The 22,900-nt window shown below is 36.0% G+C and overlaps 2 protein-coding genes across 6 annotated transcripts; one reads left to right on the top strand and one right to left on the bottom strand.

Annotated features, from left to right (window-relative positions):
* Window positions 1-318: 318 nt before the first annotated feature.
* Window positions 319-4,059, top strand: LOC105420256 (thioredoxin H2-like). The gene is made up of 3 exons (XM_011623279.3): window positions 319-673; window positions 3,450-3,572; window positions 3,697-4,059. The coding sequence occupies exons 1-3, from the start codon at window positions 548-550 to the stop codon at window positions 3,826-3,828; spliced, it is 381 nt and encodes a 126-aa protein (XP_011621581.1). The 5' UTR covers window positions 319-547; the 3' UTR covers window positions 3,829-4,059.
* A 2,861-nt stretch (window positions 4,060-6,920) lies between these two features.
* Window positions 6,921-17,739, bottom strand: LOC18429443 (AMP deaminase). 5 transcript variants are annotated; one of them, XM_020664276.2, is made up of 19 exons: window positions 17,168-17,739; window positions 16,166-16,377; window positions 15,831-16,041; window positions 14,733-14,911; window positions 14,459-14,510; window positions 14,085-14,305; window positions 13,803-13,982; window positions 13,549-13,616; window positions 13,320-13,462; window positions 13,080-13,141; window positions 11,792-11,905; window positions 10,960-11,100; window positions 9,161-9,313; window positions 8,733-8,786; window positions 8,523-8,633; window positions 8,234-8,407; window positions 8,059-8,139; window positions 7,722-7,820; window positions 6,921-7,634 (listed from the first exon to the last, which is right to left on the bottom strand). In XM_020664276.2, the coding sequence occupies exons 1-19, from the start codon at window positions 17,676-17,678 to the stop codon at window positions 7,566-7,568; spliced, it is 2,835 nt and encodes a 944-aa protein (XP_020519935.1). In that variant the 5' UTR covers window positions 17,679-17,739; the 3' UTR covers window positions 6,921-7,565. The 5 variants fall into 5 exon arrangements, with proteins under 5 accessions (XP_020519935.1, XP_088717584.1, XP_088717586.1 ...); XM_088861458.1 differs by having other exon boundaries at window positions 14,085-14,225; XM_088861460.1 differs by having other exon boundaries at window positions 13,803-13,974; window positions 14,085-14,225.
* Window positions 17,740-22,900: the final 5,161 nt, after the last annotated feature.

The raw sequence follows: 22,900 nt of genomic DNA, 5'->3' as shown, positions 1-22,900 counted from the left end.
TTTTGATCATTATATTTTATCGAAAAATTATTTTTAATATTTTTTATAGGTGCGTCTAATGAGAAGATTGCACGTACCAAATTTTATATTCATACAATTTGTATAAAAACAATTAAAAAAAATATTTTGAAAGTAAGATCTAATATCAAATAGTGATCGGCTCTCGTGGTCACAATTGGATAGCTCAAACAGTGATCGGCTCTCGTTATCAAAATTGGATGGCAGGATGTGGTTTGGGGGAGGATAGAACTTTTATGCACCGGGGGAAGCATAGAAACCTTTCCCATAAAACGGGCCAATCCAACTTAGATTGGTTTTACAAGAGGGGCTTATAGAGCATTAGCACCAGGCATTCTCAGAACTTCGCACTGTTCATTGCCCCCCTCTCTCTCTCTCTCTCACACACACACACACACAACACAAAAGAGCCGATCCAACTTAGATAGGGGCTTATAGAGCAATAGCACCAGGCATTCTCAGACCGTCGTACTGTTCATTGCCCCTCTCTCTCTCTCACACACACACACAACACAAAAGAGACAAAAGAATGGGTGTGTTTTTCTCATCAAGCCGTGCCCCTGCCGAAGAAGAAGGCACGTCTCTTGTTCTCACCTTCCACAATTCCTCAGACTGGAGATCCCATTTCGAGGCTAACAAGTCATCTAAACAACTGGTACTCTCTCTCTCTCTCTCTCTCTCGATGAATCACTATCTGAATCACAGAATCTGATTTCATTTTCTAATTTTTTGTGTGGATTTCTAAACTCCTATGATGCCCCTAATCTTCTGATAACCAAGGGCCAAAGACCCATATATCATAGCAAACAATACGTTGTTTGAGAGAGAGAGGAATTTTTTGTTGGTCTTTCTCGATTTTTTACTTTTTATTTTTCTGGTTATATTAGAGAAGGCTGTGAATTTGTCATTTAAGCTCGTTCACACAAATCAAGAGATTCACCTCTGCACAAAGATGGATTCAGCTTTTGTGCTTTTTACTGTGAATCAATTGGGTGTTTCCATATATTTTGCTTGCAAGAGACCCAATAAAGGGTATCAATTCTAAATGAAAGCTACAGTTCCTATCTCCATGCTGCTCTGTGATTCACTTTTGCTGATGGGCTTGAGTTTCTGAATTTTTTTTTTCGTATAGTTTACATGTATTTGTAGATAAATTATGATTCGCTTTTGGGTACTCTGAAGTTCTGAACATTTGAAAATGGGTGGGGGTGTCTATACGTTTTCAACTTGAAACAATCCAACAATCCAATTAAGGGCGTACCATGGAAGTTTTGTTGGATTTGGTGCTATCCAAAATCACCCACATAAATCCAGATAAATCCCCTATTATGTTTGTTGGATTTGGTGCTATCCAAAATCACCCACATAAATCACATAAATCCCATATTATGTTTGTTATTTGTTGTTTGTTGGATTTGGTGCTATCCAAAATCACCCACATAAATCCCTATCCAACTATCCAATTAAGGCGCACCATAGAAGTTTTGTTCGATTTGTTGGATTTGGTGCCATCCAAAATCACCCACGCGCACCATAGAAGTTTTGTTGGATTTGTTGGATTTGGTGCCATCCAAAATCACCCACATAAATCCCATAGTATGTTTGTTTGTTAGATTGGTGCTATCCAAAATCACCCACATAAATCCCAATCCAACAATCCAATTAAGTTACACCAGGGAAGTTTTGTTGGATTTGTTGGATTTGGTGCCATCCAAAATCACCCACATAAATCCCATATTCATAAATCCCATATTATGTTTGTTGGATTTGGTGCTATCCAAAATTACCCACATAAATCCCATATTATATTTGTTGGATTTGGTTGGATTTGGTGCTATCCAAAATCACCCACATACGGAAATATGGGGGATTGAGATATTCCTATATTACGTGGAATTATGATGTTTAGGTGGGATTGAGATATTCCTATATGATGTGGGATTGAGATATTTACTTATTATGTGAGATTGATATTGATAAGTTTCCAAAAGTAAATAGAAATTAAAAAAGATTAGGACTCTGATATATCTCTTGGTCTTTTGAGATATATGTGTCTTTTCAGATATATGTAACATCAGTAAGAAGTTTCCTATTTAGTGTGGATTCCTAACTTTATATATATGGGATGAAAGTATAGAGAATTTTGTTTCCTATTTGGGTCACTATATGGAAATTGTGGTTCTTCTAGGGAGAGAGGGGACAAAGCCTCCATTGCATGACATGCCAGGTTTCCTCTTAGAGAGAAGAGAGCTTCCTATGGATAGAAACTTTGCGCATAGTTTCTCCTCCAAAAATGACCTCCCCTGTTGGGAAACGCATTAGATATTTACTTAAACTGGTGGGTCATTGAACAAATCCTACGTTTGCCCCAAGACGTCTCTAATTAGAAAAGGAAACGCTTGAGCTTTACTTAAATCGGTCGGTCCTTGAGTAAATCCTACGTTAGCCCCAAGACGTTGGTCTCTAACTAGAAAAGTAAATGCTTGAGCTTGAGAAGCTTCTGGTCCTGTAGGACCGTAAAACTCACTAGGATAAGCCGTATTATTGAACCAGGCGAAACAACAAGCAATGAAACCAAAGACAGATACAGCCCCCAAACTATAAGACAAGTACGCTTCTCCAAACCATACAAATGCGTGGCGAGCCCACGCAAAATGTTAGTTAAGATATGCCAGATTCCACCAAGTATACAATGAAACTTAACCATACATGTGCATCAAGTATACAAATGAAACCTAACCATACATGAGCATCTCTATCTGGTGTTGTTGGAAATAGTTGCCAAAAGTAAAGAAAAAGAAAGGAGAGTAGGTGTTAAATGGTATGCTCGACTTGCTTTTTGTCGAGGTTAGAGAGGTAACTCTGTGTCCCAAAATCTATGATGTAACTATCATTGGTATAGTGGATTTCAGTTTATCGTGCCCGTGGTTGTACCCCTTCTGATATATGCTTTATAACTCGTACTTTATTTTCCAAAATTCAACCCATCAGGTTTAGAGCTTCCATACATAACAATTTTATCATAACATGTAATTTTGGTGTAAAACATTCTTAGGATTATCTCAAATCAATTTTTATCTCTAATTATAAAATTTTAAACTCAAAAAATGGTTAAAATTAAGTAGATCTATAAACATATGAAAATCTTGAGAATGGACAGTCTAGATAATGTATTGCGAGATGCAGTATTTTTGAGACTCAAATTTTTTATTTATTTATTCATATTCATACGTCTTCATGTCGAGATGATCAATTAGAGGGTGCATCATAAAATAACCTTTTCCAATGGATTTTTTAGGTGCTTCTTTAATTCTACAGTTTAAGACCTTATGTAATATTTTTCCTTATTGCTGTTATAGTTTATAATAGATACATATATGGGTTAATCTGAATTCTCTTATCTTGGATTTGGATACTCTGGACTTGTGCAGATAGTGGTTGATTTTAGCGCCTCATGGTGTGGGCCTTGCCGCATCATAGAGCCCTTTGTCAAAGAGCTTGCTAACAAATTCTCTGATGTTAAATTTCTGAAGATCGACGTCGATGAACTTCCAGTATGCCCCCACAATGCTAATTCTTGAAATTAAGTTTTTGATTTTGAAAGTCTCCATTGAAAATTTCCAGAAATAACTTCCACTGCAACCAAATTGATCATGCCTTTGAATTGGCTTTCCACAGGATGTTTCTCAAGAATGGGGTGTACAGGCAATGCCCACATTTGTTCTGATCAAAGAAGGGAAGTTGGTTGACAAGGTGGTGGGTCCGGATAAACGCGAACTCGAAAAGAAGGTCGAAAAGAATAGAGTGTAGGAATTATGTTACAAAAGTGGCTTTCTAATGATCTTAGCTTGAATGTTCATGGAGGTCTGAATAAGGTGGATTCATCTCCATTAGAAAATTGCAAACTTGTTTCTTCTCTTGTGCAAATTGGCTCGAATGGAGGTTGTGAGTTTGTTGTCACATTATGTATGTTGGATTTTCATGAACTGTGAGGAATGCAGAATTTCATCAGGTGGAGTTTCAGTTCTCCCATTGTTGAAATTGTTTTTGTTTATGGCAAATGCATTGATTGGTCTTTTCTCAAGAAAAAATTCTGTCGACACAAATTGTAGGCTCCCCCTGTGAATGAGTGTGTTTGTGACCTATCACTCGACTAATCCTCCGCTGACAGGATTCTTCAACCCCTTTTTCTTTTATATACATTCCTCCTCGTTCTTTAAAGATAAGAATCGTGACTAATCCTCCACAGACGGATTCTTCAATTCCATTTGCTGTTTTATATATATTCCCCCTAGTTCTTTAAAAATAGAAATCTCCCCACTATAGATATGTACCAAATATTGTTGGCACAAACTTTTTGCACTCCATGCAAATGAGTTTAGTTGTGGTCCATCACTCACTGATCCTCCATTGACATGATTCTTCAACTCCATTTGCTTCTACATATATTCTACATACTTCTCCTAAGTCTTAAAGAAAAAAAGAAAATAAAGAAAAGCAAGTATGTGCCCTCTAAAGATATCCCATATGTATTTATTTAGCTTAGGACCTATTAGGAATGGAATTTAAGACATCATCTTGTGGTATCCTACTCAATTGAGCACTTTTGTAGTTGGATTCCTATGTGTAGTTGGATTCCTATGATTCAATATCCGTCTAAAGATGTCCCGTATGTATTTAATTTAGGACCGATTAGGAATGGAATCCAAGACATCATCATGTGGCACTCCTCCCAATTGACCACTTTTGTAGTTGGATTCCTATGATTCAATAGGAACCACCTTTGAAAACACTGGCATATTGCATGTCAAGCTTAGTTTCATCGTTTATTCTTCGCACCGAGCTCTCAGCATTTGTTTCTTTCTAGATATGCACAAGAGGGATATTTTAGCTATTTGTGATGCTATACAAGCTTGTAAATGTTACTTATACCCTAGCAAACATAGACGTCATTCTTCCAACAATAGGGACATCTTATGTAACTCGTTTGCTGTTCTTCTGATTATAATTACCTACTGGATTTATATGATTTAAATGAGAAGGTTATTTGATATATTCATGGCAGTTGTTCCTCACCATGGTTTTCAAATGCAAAGCACATTTTAGATTCTTAATTTCGGGACCCCGAGGTTTGATTGTTGTATTTATCTTCTTATCACACGTAGATCGTATTAAATACCTACCATTGTTGCATGCCTAATTTGAAACACCAGATAAAGACCTAGTTGGATAAGAAACTAGACCAGACATTCTAGTGTTTTCCAATTCAATCCCAACTAGGTTCCGAGAAATCTACTAAAGGACTACCGTAATTGGGACTAAGGCACAAAAGTGGTTTGAAATGGTTCAAAGCAGCCAGCGGTGGCAGGTGTATCCAAAAAATGCAACTTATCTAATTTCTTCTACCGATAAAAACAGCAGAAACAGTTTCATTGGGCTGGTGTACCAAAAATGATATGCAACTTCAAACAATTCTTTTTATTTCTCGTAATGGTAAAACGCAGCTGAAACCATTTCATTTGGTTAAGGCAATTTCTTGAATGGATTTTCTCAAACAAGTCACTATCCAACAATTTTACAGGAACAGCAGGACCTGGACACATACACACGCTAGCGTGCAAGGAGGAATGGAAACGTCATCGCCAAAGATTAACACAACCCGCACTATATTCATCCTGCATGGCTTTTTATAAGAACTCAAAACAACCAACATGCCTAGTAAAAGTACATCTGCAAATACGTACAGCTACTGGCATTAACTGAATCAAAGGAATGCAAGAATCAAACAATTTAATGAAACAACTGATTTGTGGATTGAGCGCTTCTACTCTCAATACTATAAAGAATTAGTGTAGGACACAAAACAACATGTGTTTCAAAAGGCATTGTAGAGGTACACGAAAGAAAATTCAGAAAAGGACACGGTTTCTATGCGACCAGCCTGCATATTGTAGAAATACGGGCTTGACAATAAATATATATTTTAAATATAATTTGATCCTAATTTTTATAGAATATATAATATTTGACATGGAGATCATATATATGAATTTTGTTTTTTTGAAAAGTGGAAATAACATATATTAAAAAAACATTTGGACCATTAGTTGCACTTGTTTTTAAATAGACCACCTATTTGCATCCATCTTTAAGATGGATGTTGTATAATGTAGTCCAGCTCGTATGAAACAATTTTTTTTCACAAAAAAATGACTGTGAAAGTAATAAGAAAAGATAAGAGACTTATGACCTCACTAACAATATGACCCCTAATAGAACAGAATGACAAGCTTACATTTATATTTCCGACCCCAATTACTTGAGAAAAGGCACTAACAATGATGATGAAGCATAATATCCATATTTCTTGGATGATCCTAAGAGTTAATCTAAAAGAATATCACAACCGGCTATCCTTCACTAAGCTTGAAGGACACATAGCGAGCAATACAAGTCATCAAACAATAGTACTGATTTGATGTTCCGATTGTGAATATGACGATCGTTTAATACAAAATCACATACAAAATTTACCAAGCAAATAAATGTAATGGTTTCTATATAGCTAAAAAAACACATAGATCCTCAGGTAAATGCTAAGCAAGATCATTCTTTAATGGGTTCAGTTTGCGCTCTAAACAATCAAAATAAGGCACACTTTCAAATAGTGTCGAAAAATGTGGTTTCAATATTGGAAAGATTTAATATTTATTTTCATCTTTAAAAGCTTAAAAAATAGTGGAGATCCTCTAAACTCAAGATTTAAATAATACATCTCAATTGAAATCAATATCCAGCTTTGCTATTGATATCGCCCACTACACATGCCTGATATCCCTAATCTTGAATGTACATGTTACCCAAGGATGAGTTTGGCTTCAACAGCTGTGTGCAACAAAATATTACGAAACTTGCTGCATGAACATTCAATTAGATAACGAAAGGTTTTTCTCTTATTGTTAAAGGTAATACATGAACATATAATAGATCTAATTGAAGGTCTTCTATAAGGGACATAAAATTCCAAAACCCCTCCTGTATCTCTTCTAATCCCTGTATTGGCGGATTGGTGTGCCATTTTGCTTCTCTAAGAAAATGACAAAATCCAAAATAACCTCCACGCAATTACATCTTTTCCTCTGATTCATCTTATGAGCAACACGAGTTTAGCAGGACTGTGAAGCTTTTCTTGAATTTCTCAAGGGAAAAAACAAAAGGCCTAACCTCCATGTACTTGCAGCTTCACCTCTGAGCAGGACTGCATTGGTTTCAGCTCGAGTCAAACCCTTTATACTCAATGACTTGAGCCACCTGAAGGATTTTCTCTTACTTCACAAGTGATCAAGAAGACAGGAGATCAACCACTCAAATTCTTTTGACGCTCACGAATAAAAGAAAAGGAACTCATTATGTCCAACATAAGCGCATGAACTACGGAGTTTTACAATCCCACTTTTCACATGGGACGATTTTCCAAACAAAAGGGAAGTGTAAGCATATAACAGCACCCAGACAAGGACACCCGCATTAACAATTAGGAAACGGTTTCAGGCATCTATTTCTTCGGATATTTTGGCTCTTCCCATGTACACATATTGCATCTCTTCTTTCCATATCTGCCAAAAATGAAACCACAAATTGATATATGAGTCATCCAATGAACACCATTAGGATTCAAGGTTAGGGTTTGTCATAGATGATACCTGGTGGCGGAAAGCAACTCTCATGAGTGGAACATTTGTCTTTTGGATATCATTTCCTGCAGGTCCTCTCTTGTAATATTTGTTTCCAAGCCAATGAAGCTGCAGTAAATCCAGAATTTGCAGATCAATACAAGATTTGGTAAATGGATTTATTGTGTTCTCTAAATCCTTTTTAAAGTTAAATCTTTCAAGCAATTGATTATCGTTTTGGCAATTTGCACAGATAGAAGCAGGAAGTAATGGCTGATTCATAGTTGATGATGGAATAAACACATAATTTAGTTGATACATGGTCATATAAATAAGACTTTATGACAAATTTGCTTATGCTTAACACCTTTGTTGCATGGCTAAAACCAGACTGATAGACTGAATTCCTTGCAATCTCACAGAGATCACACGAACCGAGCTTCCATACCTGAGAAAAACATATGATATTAGGTGTACATGCAGAGAACAAGAAGAACAACAATAACAACGACAATAATAATACGAAAAGCAAAGTTCCAAACCTGTGCTGCAACACTGTATTCCTCTACAAGAGGTTCTTTGGTTAGATGGATCTGGAGAGGATCATCTGTTGAAAGGGACACATTAAGTCCACGAGCAAAAAACATTGGGAATGGGTTTCGACGATAATCCAAAAATAAGGAATTATTGCTCAAAGGAGACATGGCCAACCCAATCTGCAAAAGGAATTACCATTGTAAGCATTCCCCTCAAATAACAATTTACCTAAAAGAAAGCAATCTAGGACATCCAAGACAATAAACACTTCTAGGAAAAACTTCACACATTCACCTGGGAAAGATAATATAAATACTGTAATGGAGTTGATTTTCTGAGATTATTTCCATGTGCAATGTTGTGTGCTGCAAGGAATGCGGCAGCCAAGTGATCGATATCACCAGCCTATTGAATACATTACTCAGTTACTAACTACTAAACAAAGCAACCAATCAAACAAATGCAAAATGGGAAAGCAAAGTACAGAAAGTATTAAACAGATACCTCTCCGCAGTGAGGTCGAAATTTGATCAGAGACATTCCTTTCGATTCACGAAGCTGTGGGCAAGAAAAGAAACAAACTCTATGAAGCTTACACATAGATCCCACTAACAAGATAGCATTTAGCACCCATGCCCCTTGGACAGTGTTTAGAGGTGTAAAAGACGCTTTGCTTAATACCTTTAACCCATATAAACTATCTAATGATCACACCAAATCAGGCTATGCCTTGTTGATACAAATACAAAGACATGGCAATTACAACTGCACAACTACATTTTCCCTCTTATGTGTCCCTTTTCATGTTGGGACATGTGAGGTCACCAGTAGTAATTTGGAGGGAGCAGTTTGCCTTCACAAGCATTCATCGTGTGGTAGGATAAACACAATCCACGCCAAATCCTTAGTTACGTCGGGTAATAGATACCAACCTTATTAAGAGTATACAGATTTGCATAGCAATAATATGCATAGTATGAAAAGGCAGGATTAAAATTATTGGTCCACTGAGCAGGTGTTGGCATGTGCTTCGTTGGACGCCTCTCAGGTTTGCTTTCATCATCGACAATGTCAAAACCCACAACCTACAACAAAATAAAAGAAAGGTCTCAAACTCGTCTACATGTTCTTCCCACTGTAAATTTATAGAAAAAGATTATGCAAGTCATTGGATGACATGGATAACTAACAAATCAAACACCAATATCTAGTGTGGATAGAGTGATGGACACAAGAAATACGGTCGCCAAAGCAATTTTCTACAATAGTAAATTCTATTGCTCCATAACAATAGAAACAAAGCACAAATTTTGCATCACGATCTTTTCAACACAAATAAGGTCCTTACTGGGTAGAAGATACATGAAAATTCTGGAAGCAGAAATTCAAGCAGATATCAAAATCAAGAATCAGCCAGAATAGTAAACCACAAAGCCAGAATGAGATCATTCCCTAGTCCATATACTTGAAACTAAAAAGCAATAATTCTCCAAGACGACAAAAGATAAATTCAACAGCAAGAAGCTACAGAAGTTGATGCTTGGATATCATAGTGATTGAAACTTGTTATTTTGAATTTACTGTTACCAACATGCATCCAAATAGTTAAATATGATAATCATAACAGCAAGCGAGCGTATCAATTAAGCAAACATGATGGAAATTGGGAGATAGAATGCTTTAAAAGGGCAATGCTGTTGGTGTCGACTTGGAAATGAAGTAACCATCCTCCATATTATAATCCATTGTTGCTGATTGTCCATGCACACATCGTCTCCTTGAGCTACCTCCAAATCCTTGATGTCCATGACCCTAATTTTGTCATGAAAATTCCTAGTGAAATTTTGGTCTGCTGCTAAAGATCCATACACTTCCTTAAGTCGTTTTCAGTAGTGAAGGTGTGAATACTTTCTCTCTCTCTCTCAAAGATATGGGAAAGCGTAAATTGTTGATTTTACACAATTGTACATGTTAGGATCATATTGTCCTTCAACGTTATATCATGCGGATATATGGAATTATGCATTCACATATGAATTTTGGTTCATATGCATAGTTGTAAGATAACTATTAGCAATTTTCCTGAGACACAAGGATATACACATTAATGGCTCCAATATGTGGTTACATGAGAATGAATCCATCTCAATCCATTGATGTTTCTAGACGCGATATCAGAACCCTAATAACAGACCAAGAAAAGGGGATCTGTATTAATCTCTGTCGCACGTGCATGCAAGCACACAACCAAATGTACTTTTGTATGTATGTATGGATGGATGGTGGATGAATGGATGTATATAAACCTTGTTCTTGCTAAGGTTTTGAAATCGTGGAGAACCTATATTGGATAGGTTAACTATACTATTAATTTAATAGGTGGGTCACTGCCCTTCTTTACGATGTCATTTTTACTGAAAGAGAAGAAATTTTGCTCACGAGGGCTGTCATGGTGGGGAGCAAGGGCTTTTCATGTTGCTTTATTGGCTGCATTCTCTTCATTTTACTGATCATAGAATAGAACCTAGTGCCACACAACATCAAGAAAATGTTTGTCCATTTTCATGTAATTTCATGCATAAGAGTGCTTTGCTCATTTTCACACAATTGAGTACTCAAATCTAAACTACATCTAGACATAAAAGAATGTTCACACATTTCTCATGCAATACATAGTAAACATGATATAAAATGACATAAAACTGAGAAGTACATCATCTGATGAACCAACCTGCCTCAAGAACACATGAAGCTCTGGATGCGAGCTGGGATTAACTGTAACTTCAAAAAGAGGGATAAAAACGTTGTCTAAAATATTCTGGAATGATGTTACAATTCCCATGTCCTTGTACACATTATACAAGCGGGGCAGCTGGCAAATGATAAGAGGTCAGCAGATATATCTGGATCGTAACTAGAATGAGGCAAATGCCAACTATTTAATGATACTATAAAATTATGAAAACACAAAGGACACGCAATTCCAAATGAAGAATAACGAATATTCAAATAAGAAAATTGATTAATATTAACTATGAGGAGCAAATGAAGAAAATGGCAACAATGCTTGGACTTCATTAATAGCATAGCATTTTCAAAATAGCCATGCTCCAAACTACCAGTGTGCAAACAATCACCAGGCCTTGGCCCGGATCTGGAGTTGCAGGCCCGGAAAACCCTGCAATTGCCCAGGTCTCCAAAAATTTCATAATTTTTATATTTTGCTTATTAAAAACTGCCCAGTCCACTTGGACTCGCCCATGTATGAACGGACCGTCTCAGGCTTGGACCCTTGGTGAGTAGGATACCAAGTGTGACTTTTGAAACACGGCAAACAGCTAATGCTTAAAACTCAATTTGCTCAACCATGTCCACACAAGGAAAAACATGCACCATTCTTAATCTACAAGTACCTCACACAGACATCAAATAATATGACACCCAACAATCACCCAAAATTCTTTGTGTGACAGATCAAGAACGTTATGAAATCATTGATATAGCCCCAACTGCCAACAATTCCCTTAGCAGCCTTTCATCTATGCTAGCATGAGAAGTCCAACCTGAATTAACCAAATCGCATTTTCACTATAAATTTCATTGTTAACAAACCAGCTGGCCAACTGGTCCCATTCACTTTGTTTCCTTCCATAGATGGATATCCTGTACTCAGCCACCTGCAACATAGAAGGATAGTCCTTTTCAAGTATATGATGAAGACCAGTACATAGCATAGGACTCAAAACCAGGACATATGCAGCAATATAAAGTCACGATCTCTTTTAATTCAGGAATCAGGTATGTCATAAGAAAATGAAAATGGGAAAAATATATTAATATTGGAATTCAATTATAATGTTATATATATGTGAATAGTTCACAATGGATGTAAAATTAAACCTAAAAATATGAAATGCAAGACAAAGACCTGGTAAGAATATAGAAAATTCCTAGACTGGACGTGTCTACAGTAACCCTGATATATTCCTGAGTAGCAAAAATTGGTGTGAATAAATTGCAGCTCAAAATCTCAAGAATGATGGGTCAACAGAAACACCCGAGCATTTCATAGACTCAAAAACATAATGTCTCAGTATGAATCAAGAGTAATCAATATTGTCAATGCCAAATATGCACATAGTGTGAGAATGCCTACTCAAATGAAGAGAGAGAGAGAGAGAGAGAGAGAGAGAGAGAGAGAGAGGACCAATTCTCACAAAGACCCTGGATGTATCATTGACATTCTGGTAAGTTTCATAGCAAAACTCTCCGAGTCACATTAGAAATCAATGAGTCTTATAAAATATGTGAGTTTCATCACATACTAGCCCAAGTCATCCAAGACCCTGGGAGACCTTGGATATCTTAGGTTCCATTTTCATGGTTAACGTTTTAATCTTATTTCTAGGTGCTCAATGGAGCCTGCGCTTTTTCTTTATGCTCTCTTTTCTTAAAGATGTTTCTTAACTACCCAAAAAACAAAAAAAAATATGTTTCTTAATTTTTATGCTGTTTCCCATTTTATTTTTGGAATAAGCTCTTTCAACTTTGTTACAACTTGCCAAGTCCGAGGCTGAATCAGACTGCCAAATGACTTGGCCAAGTACTGAGCAGAATCTAAGAGATTCAATTTGTTTGTTCAAAGTCATTTTTTAGTAATCTACAACTTTGTTTGGTCAAAGCCATTTTTTAGTAATATACAATATTGCCACATATCAACAAGTCAGCATCATCGCAAAAAAGGATTCTGACAACATGACATTCATTTGGAATGCATTTTAGTTCCTTCCAAATAGGAATATCAGTTAAAATAAGATGGACATAATTCTTAAAACCAAGATATTGGCTAACCTGGAATTTACTTGTCTCAAGATCAGATAGAACTTCTTTTGTAACTTCTGCTATAAAGCGACCTGAATCACCATTCAACAATGGTTAACTCAGGAATCCATATCGTAATCACCTCTCTCTCTCTCACATACATATACACACAGAAAGAGAGGGGGGTTGAGATAGAGAGAGAGAGAGAGAGAGAGAGAGAGAGAGAGAGGCAAACCTAACAAAATTTACATCCAATATGCAGAAAAGTACCTTGAATAAGATTATCTTGCTTTAAAAAAATTTCTCTGAGTCTGCTCTGGCCACAAGGGTTGTATTTAAGATTGAATTTGTCAAATCGATGGAAGGTACTCTTGTCTGCATGCACATCTAAGAGATCAACACTAAGGTCGTACCTGCCAATACCACAACTAAATTGGTACCGTCTCCATCAAGGAAGTGAATACAAATGGATATTGCAAAAGATGTTTCCGAAACTTACCCAGTCAAATCCAAACTCTCAAATACTTCACTGAGAGTAAGATATTTTCCATCCCGAAATATGACAACCTAATAATTATGGTGGAAAAAGTAGAGAGTAGAGTAAGAGAAAAATTTCAAACGTTGGAAAAATAAAAATACTGCACCAGATTTCTCATAATGTTGACTGGAGACAGACTGGAATAAATTATGCCAATAATATTGGGCTTTGGGCTAAAACAAGAAAAAAAGAAGTTGCAAAATCAGGATATTTACCTCATCAGGCTCTTTCCTAAGTTTTGACTTAATGAAACGCAAAAGATGTTTCTGGTTCATGCATGCAGAGTGATGCACATGTGTATCAACCTTTCTGACATTGTAAAAATCACGGTGTGGTGCACTCTTTTGAGCTAGAAATTCACGATCAGCATTCAGCAACAGATGGAGCCTGAACTTCTGAAAATATATTCAAGTTATATATAAACAAGAAACCAGGATGGAAATAGAATTCAAAAATAGAATATAAGAACGTAAAATCCACAATTGACAAAAACCCACATATTCTAAAAGGTCTAGCCGATATTTGCATGCTGTCTGCAGACTTCCAGTACTCATAATTTTCAGAATATGGTGCATGTCAGTAAAAAATGTTGTTGAATCAGCAACCGGGAAAAGCTCTCTGCTCACTGAAAGATAAACCTCAAAAAACAATAAAAACATTAGAGACTCCGAAAAGAACCTCACAAATAGCATGGAGCTAGGGAAAAGCTCTCTGCTCACTGAAAGATAATCCTCAAAAAACAATAAAAACATTAGAGACTCCAAAAAGAACCTCACAAATAGCATGGAGCTAGACTAAGATAACTTACCTAAAACAAGCACAATAGAAAGGAAAAAACACCAACTTGGACAATGAAAGCATATATACTCACTTTCTTTGTCAGAATAGACATGCACTACTCCGTCTTCCATCCAAAAATAATGCTTTCAGCAACATCGGATCATAGAATTACAATCAGATTAGGCCCGAAATAGGTCATTCTAACCAAATTCTTTTAAATGCCATATTAGAGTTTCACATACTGCACTATAGCATCCCCTTTACTAAAAGTTAATACATTTGAAAAGAAAGTTGATGTATTATCCTTTTTTAATGATCAGAAGTAAATAAATTATCAGTGAGCAACCAAAAATGCTTTCACCTACCTCACTTGGCCGCTCAGATTTATAACAAAAAGGATCAATAACTGGCTTCCGGGTACTTGGGTCGGACATCATTTCCTTCTCCCACATAACAATCTTTTCTCGAAAGACATATTTGTTCCTAAGGGAAAGGCACTCTTGAAGCATCAAGCGTACTTCCTTATCCTCTCCACTAAGTGCCTCTGTAAACAGTATAAAAGTCATCAACAAGTGGAAAATAAACATAACAACAAGTTGTCGTTTGAAAAATAAATGCTACAATAACTAGTGCTGAGTTGTAATGTAAAACAAATAATGATGCCTAAGCTCAGATTGAATCAACTAAAGAATTTTGATAAGATGTAACTCGGAATAAAAGCACATGACGCATATGAAAGCAAACTTACCACAGGAATAGCACAATAAGTACACTGGTGCAAGATGAACAAAGCAAAGGACACCTATAAGGAGTCTTGAGTGAAAAAACAATTAACCATAAACAATGTGTTATTCATGATGCTACGGTTCCCTGCGGTCTGAACCCAGTGCCACATTAGGTTAGGGAGCAGGGCAACAATAGCTCTTCTGCATCCCAAAGTGCACTGCCCTCCTAGGCGCACAACACTAAGTAATCCAAGCCAACCCACATTACTGACTTATGGCAGATAATCATCTTTCTTAGAGGTACTAAATACAACTCCTGAGCAAAATGAAGGTTGCGTTAATAATAAAGATCTATGGGAAACTGCTAAAAAAAGATTGAACATGTGGGAGGGGGGAGGGATCCTAAAAAATTCAGCTTTCACTTCCCTGTCTGGGTGGAATCTAGACTTTATCATGCCCTATATCATATAAGAACACACTGTTCATGTCCAGGGCATTTTAGAATATTTCACTGATGAATGATGGGGGAAAGGGAAGGAATTAAATAAAGGAAAGCCATTGAATGGACTCAGAGATGTGGGATGACACTCTTGGAACTATATGCTTATCCAATTACTAGAGGTGGATTTCAACATTCATCAAATAGTGCCTAAAGATCAAAAAAGAACTGTTTTCGAAAATGGACATAAAATATTGAACAACGGTTAGAAGTTTTTTCTTTTTTAAAATGGGGATTACCATTAAGTGCCATTTCCAGTGGAATCCCTTCCTTCTCAGGTTCCTTTCTTAAAATATCTGCTGCAACTGGGGTCGGCGTGTGCATGCAATGATCTCCATTAATATTATTTGAATTACTTACAACTGTCCCAAAAATGTTGCTCTTATAAGAATTACCACCAAAATCTATAGATGAAATACGTGATAAATCCTCGTCATTTGTGTCCACGTCCTGCAACCAAACCCAAAATTTCCACAAATTACAATTATAACTGACTTATTGTCAGTGTTAAAATTTAAAATTGAGATACAAAAAAGGTCGCATACTATTCAAAAACAGAGATCTGATCACTTACATATGTGCCCATAGTGCCAAGTAAAGAAGGATCACCATTTCCATTCATGTATCTGTAACTCTCATTTTCCCGAGTTTCATTTGGAATTTCTTCATTATCACATACCTCCACATCTTGAAATGCAGAAGCAACTTGGGATTTTGGGGTTGATGACCTTAAAAGAGATGAGAAACTCATATGCGGACTTGAATGATTAAGAGATTGATTGTTTCCTGTAATAATAACAAAATAATTCATTGGACACTTATGGAGCTCATAGAGATCATAACATAAATTTATGGCAAGATAAACCAAGATATATAATTATATACATGCTTTAAGAAAATTAACAGTTCTATCTTGTTCAGGACATCTGCATTGAGAGAATCCATAAGATCAGAAACATTGTTTAAAGTCTAAAAGAAATTCAAAGCACAAAGAATGCAAAAGAAAAAATGCAATCCAAAGATTTTCTCAGGTAAGTTTCATGTAGCAAACCACTAGAAACTAGAAATATGATGCAAGAGATAAGTTTTTTTTTTCCTTTTCGTTTTTATTTTCATTGTCGCTAAATTTGATGATGGGCACAAATAGCACTCACTAGAAAAAGATAGTTAAGGAAACCACATATTTCTGGAAACTGAGTTACATAACACTTTGTTTACCACGGTATGCATATACTGATTTGCAAATAACCCCAAGTCATTAACTTCATTCTAGCATTTTTGCATAAGAGAAAGGAAAAAAGCATTACTCATGCTGCGCATTTGAGAGTTGGGGTTTAGGGAGAGACAAGTTAAAGCCGTGAATCCAAATAAGCGCAAAGTCTGTATATGTGTGTGTGTGTGAGGCGAGAGAGAGAGAGAGAGAGAGAGAGAGAGAGAGAGAGAGTAGGGTTTAGGTAAAGAGAAATTCAATGCAATTGTGGATCCATATAAACACAGTGCATGTGTAAGAGAGTAAAAACAAGCCTAAAAATCAACATAAACAAACATCCACTTCAATACATAAAGGAAACCCTACCTTCTCCTTGAGTTTGAAGGCTAGTAATCCCATCAGGAATACAATCGAGTCTACCAGAAGATGAGCAACCATTGGCGATCGACATATTTCTTCTCCTCTGTTCTTCTCCCTTAACCAACTCAGACGGCTTTCTCCCTCTCCATCGAAGAAGCTTCTCATCGGGCATTGAACTCGAAACCCTGTAACACATGGCTTCTCTCTCACCACCACGCAAAACATTACTCCCCCATGCCCCTCCTATAAACCCTATTCCTCCATCGTAATCCTCGTCTTCCTCCTCTCCCTCTTCGTCTTCCTTTTCCATTTCTTCTTCTTCTCGTTCTCTCTGAGCTTCATCAATGGCGGACCTCGAACGTACAGCTTTGCGACGAAAATGCAAAGCTCGCTCGAGAATGTGGTTCACTGCGCGTTTGTGGAAGTAAAAGGAGGAGATCGCCATGACTGAAGCTCCAAATAAAGCAGCCATGAAAATTTGCAGAGAAGATGAAGGAAAGGGATTGTGATTCTCCATTTTCGGGTCGAGAAAACAAAAACACAGAAATGAAATCTTGAAGCTCTAATAAGACATTGGCACTTGATAAGACACAGGAGCCTTTATATAGACAGACATTTGCATAAAAATTGGCGAGAAAAAGGAAAGGGATGTGTTTGTTTTGGTACTAGGATTTCAGAAGGGTTTTGGTGTTCTTGCGTGTGCAGGATCCTGATTACTCTTTAAGAACAATCGACTCATGTGGGCTCCACCGCACTTCAGGGTCCAGAGGTGTAAAGCATCCAGGTGGTCCATTCAAAAACAATCGTAACTAATCGTTCAAATGTTTTTTTTAATATAATAGTTGATTTTAAATTTTAAAATTTTATTTACTTTTTTTATAGTCTTAAAAAAATATATTTATTATCGAATATACATTTCATATGCAGGCTGCCCACAGGCTAATATGCAGGCTGCCCGCATGCTCACTGCGTTCCTTACTCTGAAGACCCTCATATTTTGTTGAAATGCCATTCGACTCAATTACAGTTGACCATTTAATGCTTTTCGGAAACTATTATTGCATTAAGTGGTGTTTTTTGAAGGATTAATGCATTTAGTGGTTTTTAAGTTATCGTGGCCTTCTTTAGCGGTATTTACTAACGATTCTTACGATGAAATCTTCAACTCCATTCTCATCAAGAGAGTATGGCCCAAATCTTTACTGACTTACTCTTTCTCACTTACCTAATAAAATTGTTGAAAATTTTTTAAAATATACGTTTTAGACACTTTACCCCCACCTTAAACTTTTCCCACTTCTTTTTTTCAAAAACCAATCTTTTCTAACTAATACCCCCAACCTAAAAAAAAATAAAAATAAAACAAAATTACCCCCTTTTTTAACTTCTATGTACTTTTCTCACTTCTTTTTCTCAAAAACCAATCTTTTTTAACTGATACCCCCTACCTAAAAAAAAATAAAAGTAAAGACAAAATTACCTTTTTTTTTTAACTTCTATGTTAAAAAGGGTATTTGCGTAGGCAGTCCGGCGTTTGCGTAGGCAGTCCGTCCATCTGACGTTTGTGTAGGCAGTCCGGCATTTTGTAGGTGTGATCCGGCGTTTTGCGTACTGTAATAAAATCACTCTAGTGTTTTGATGCAGTTGTCCAGCAGTGTATGTGCGCGGTCTGGCAATATGTTTACTGTAATGTAGGCAGTCCGGCGATTTGAAGTAGTGCTCTGGCAATTGCTTACTGGAATGGGGTCAGTCCGGCGTTTGCAATGTACGGTCCGGTATGTGTTTCTGGAATGATGTTAAGCCCATCGTTTCACCGCTTCGCTCTAGCGTTATGGTCGATCTATCCGCCACTGGAAGGATGCAGTCTGGCAATATCTTACTCGCGGTCGAACATTACAGAACTTTGCTCCGGTGATTTTACTACTGGAGACGTAAGTCTGGCATTTCATGGTCTCAATACGGCGTTTTAGATATATGAGTAGGGTGGTCCGGCGTATCATTGTCTAAATAAGCAATCCAGTATTGTAGCAATGCAGTCCGACATATGTAGTAAGTCCAACAAATAACAACCGCGGTCCAGCGAAAGGATTATTGGGATCCGTCCAAATGATTTGTTCGTACGGTGAAAGTACGAGAATGGGTATTTTCATCAAAAAAGATATCACTTTTTGAGTTGAGGGCAATGTTTTAAAAAACGCCGAGTCGAACCGGACTCGCCCGGTTCGACTCGGAAATCGCAAAAAGTGGATCGTATCGGCTAAAAATCGGAAATCGTCCGGTTCTCGAGAGAACCGGACGATTCTGTACAGTGACTCGCGCGATTCACTGCACGGAATCGGCGAGTCCCGTACGGATTTTTTTTTTTTTTTTTTTTTTTGTAATCCATGATTGATTTTTTTGTAATACTTGATCGATTTTTTTGTAATCCATGATCGAATTGTTTTTTTTTTTTTGTAATCCACGATCGAATTTTTTGTTTTTTTGTAACCCATGATAGAATTTTTTGTAATCCATGATCGAATTTTTTGTTTTTTTTTTTTGTTTTGTAACCCAAGATAGAATTTTTTGTAATCCATGATCGAATGTTTTGTAATACATTATCGAAATGTTTGTTTTTTTTTTGTAATCCATGATCGAAATGTTTGTTTTTTTTTTGTAATCCATGATTGAATTTTTTGTTTTTTGCTTTTTTTGTAACCCATGTTAGAGTTTTTTGTAATCCATGATTGAATTTTTTGTAATCCATGATCGAATTGTTTTTTTCTTTTTTTGTAATCCATGATTGAATTTTTTGTTTTTTTTTGTTTGTTTTTTTTTGTAATCCATGATCGAATTTTATGTAATCCATGATCGAATTTTATGTAATCCATGATCGAATTTTTTGTAATCCATGATTGAATTTTTTGAAAATTTGTGATTTTTTTTTTTGAATCCATGATCGAATTTTTTTTTGTAATCCTTGATAGAATTTTTGGAAAATTTGTGATTTTTTTTTTTAATCCATGATCAAATTTTTTTTTGTAATCCATGATAGAATTTTTTGAAAATTTGTGATTTTTTTTTTTAATCCATGATCGATTTTTTTGAAAATTTGTGATTTTTTTTTTAATCCATGATCGATTTTTTTGAAAATTTGTTATTTTTTTTTTTAATCCATATTATTCAAAAAGAAAATGAGAGAGATGATGATTCTGAGGCCACCCTATCCCGGCCATATTATTCACATATCGAGTCCCAACAGCAACAGTGTAGGGATGAGCACGACAGTACAAGTGAGCATGAAGGATGGACAATCTTCGGGGATTTTAGATTGGGAACACAACAAAACACTAACACTCAGGGATTTGAGAATAGTCAGACGCCTGCTAATATCGATGATTCGTTTTTAGATCGAATCAATGAATTGTTAAACGAATTCAATCAATGGCATCAGCGTGACCAAGAAGAACAATAACGTCGTCTATCATTTTATTTTTAGATCATATGTTACTAATTTTATGCTTTATTGTAGTCCATGTATGTTGATATACTTATTCCATGATAATTATATGTTTATCCTTTTGTGTGATGTAAATTAAATGCTGAATGGCGGTTCATGCAGGGAAAGAACATATCAATATTCACATATTCATTCAAAAACATGAAAATTCTTAATGGAGTACCCTCATTTCTTATTGAATTCCTAAAAAACAATATTTATAATGAATTTTAATAATTTTTTCGGATTTTTTTTAAGCTTTATTCTGACCGATTCACCCGATTCCCGATCCGGATTGCCGATTCGCGGATCCGGATCGGTTTTTTGGAAGCCCGATCCGGGTCACCGATCCGTTTTTTAAACCATTGGTTGAGGGTATTAGTTAGAAAATATGGTTTTTGAGAAAAAGAAATGAGTAAAATTTATAGTTGGGGTAGAGTATGTAAAGAGTATATTTTAGGAGGTTTTCAGCAATTTTTTTAAAATAATAATCATTGTGCCCTTTAATTGATGGAAAAATTGCAACTAAAAGGAAGGTTGTAACATGCAACACTTTGCATTTGGACACGGTTTTTACGAGTCCACGGACTCACATGTAAAAATGCAGGCTCCTAAATAATTTATTTTTGAAATAAAAGTTGATCCTAATTTTTAGGGAATATGTAATTTTTAACACGAAAAATATTAATCAGTAAAAATAATAATTTTAAAAAATAAGAAATGATAATTTTTGGAGAAAATTTTGGAACCGTTGATTTTACTTTTTCCTTAGATGACTATTATTTATGGGAGCTGGTTTTGGTGGACGGTGTAGATCTACTAATTTTTAGTTGGACGACATAGATTTTGTATTGTTTAAAAAGTCAGATTTTAGCCGCTACCTTATTTTTACACATAAGTGATTGTGTGCATTCTTTCGTATGTGTAAGTGTAACTTATTGATATGAAATTAGGAATGGTATGAAATTAGGAATGGGAGCCTCGATTTCAATGTTCTATTCGGATTTCGATTGTTCCGACTTGGACCGAGAAGGACTACGCTAAGAATAACGAAGAAATCAAAAGAATTTAAAAGATTTGGTGAATTGGGGTGATCTTTGAGTTTCTCGAACCAAAATTGCCACCCTGCGATCTCGATCTTCTTAGCCATTTCTAATCGGATCCAAATCTTTTATATAGGTTTGAACTTGTAAAATTGTGCCTTTTTTTTTAAAAAAAAATTGTCTCTTTTACATCTATATCATGTTTGTTTGTTTGTTTGAAGGAAAATATCAATTAAAATAATAATATATCATGTTTGTTTGTTAGAGTGGCTATATTTAGTTTTGTTTTTCTTAGATACCTCCTTAAAGACTATATTAAAAGATGCCCAATTACTTTACTTTTGGTCAGGATTGTGGATCTTGAACAAATGAAGGCATTTTTTCAGTCCAGCTTAGCCATTAAAATCACAATAATGCTTGGTTTTTCAGGATTAGCAACTTGAAACAAAGGATTCTAATGACAAAAAAATGAGTCCCACGTTGCTAACCCTAAACCACCAAGGTTGTTATCATAAATAATTAGGTGAATTTCATGTTACTAGCCCTGAACAACCAAGAGTATTATCATCAATTAGCTCGTGCCACTAAGTCAAGGCAAAATACCAAAATGCTCCACTTTAGGATTTTTAATCCTGAATGAGGATAATTTAGTTAATTTGATGACATTTTTTGAGAAGGTACCTGAAATCGAATTTAAAAGGTAACTATTCCAGTGAGATAATTTCACCGCTACTTGATTACAAAATGTGGCTTTACAATGTAAGTGATAGTTTCCCAAACTTTCTTTTCTTTCTCAGAATATTTACGTAAAGACAAAGACGCAATATATTTCACTGAAAGTGGCATTACTGAAATCTAGGATCCCATGACTCTAAAGCAGTGTCTTAAACTCAAAATCGACCCAATGTATTTCACTGACAGTCAGCCGGGTGAATCAGCCATCTAGATCAACGAATCAGCTGATTTTCCAGGGTGAGAAGTGATCCAAAAAGATAAAAAATTTGAAAAAAAAAGAAATAAAAAAAATAAAAAAATGTAAGGTATGGAATCGGGTGATCTGGTTCCTTGCCAGACTCACCGAAGTGCCTGACATAAGCGGACGAGTCCCTTCCTGTCATGAAACTGGGCATGCCTCACAATTGTTTTGATTGAAATCACACCTAGGCTGTATCCTACCATGATATTTTCTTACTAATGGGGGCATAACTGTTTCCTACC

Source organism: Amborella trichopoda, chromosome 3 (assembly GCF_054954075.1).
Source record: "Amborella trichopoda isolate Santa Cruz 75 chromosome 3, AtrichopodaSantaCruz75HAP2 v2.0, whole genome shotgun sequence".
NCBI classification, from domain to species: domain Eukaryota; kingdom Viridiplantae; phylum Streptophyta; class Magnoliopsida; order Amborellales; family Amborellaceae; genus Amborella; species Amborella trichopoda.
This window is presented reverse-complemented; position numbering and strand designations above follow the sequence as displayed.

Bases quoted from the DNA above. Each gene is read 5' to 3' on its own strand.
- LOC105420256 (XM_011623279.3), top strand. From the start codon at position 548: ATGGGTGTGTTTTTCTCATCAAGCCGTGCCCCTGCCGAAGAAGAAGGC. The intron at 674-3,449 runs GTACTCTCTCTC...GGACTTGTGCAG, and splicing joins ACAAGTCATCTAAACAACTG to ATAGTGGTTGATTTTAGCGC. The intron at 3,573-3,696 runs GTATGCCCCCAC...GGCTTTCCACAG, and splicing joins TCGACGTCGATGAACTTCCA to GATGTTTCTCAAGAATGGGG.
- LOC18429443 (XM_020664276.2), bottom strand. From the start codon at position 17,678: ATGGAGAATCACAATCCCTTTCCTTCATCTTCTCTGCAAATTTTCATG. The intron at 13,142-13,319 runs GTACTTTTCTGC...ATGGTGATTCAG, and splicing joins GCAAGATAATCTTATTCAAG to GTCGCTTTATAGCAGAAGTT. The intron at 8,787-9,160 runs GTTGGTATCTAT...TCTTGCCCACAG, and splicing joins ATCTGTATACTCTTAATAAG to CTTCGTGAATCGAAAGGAAT.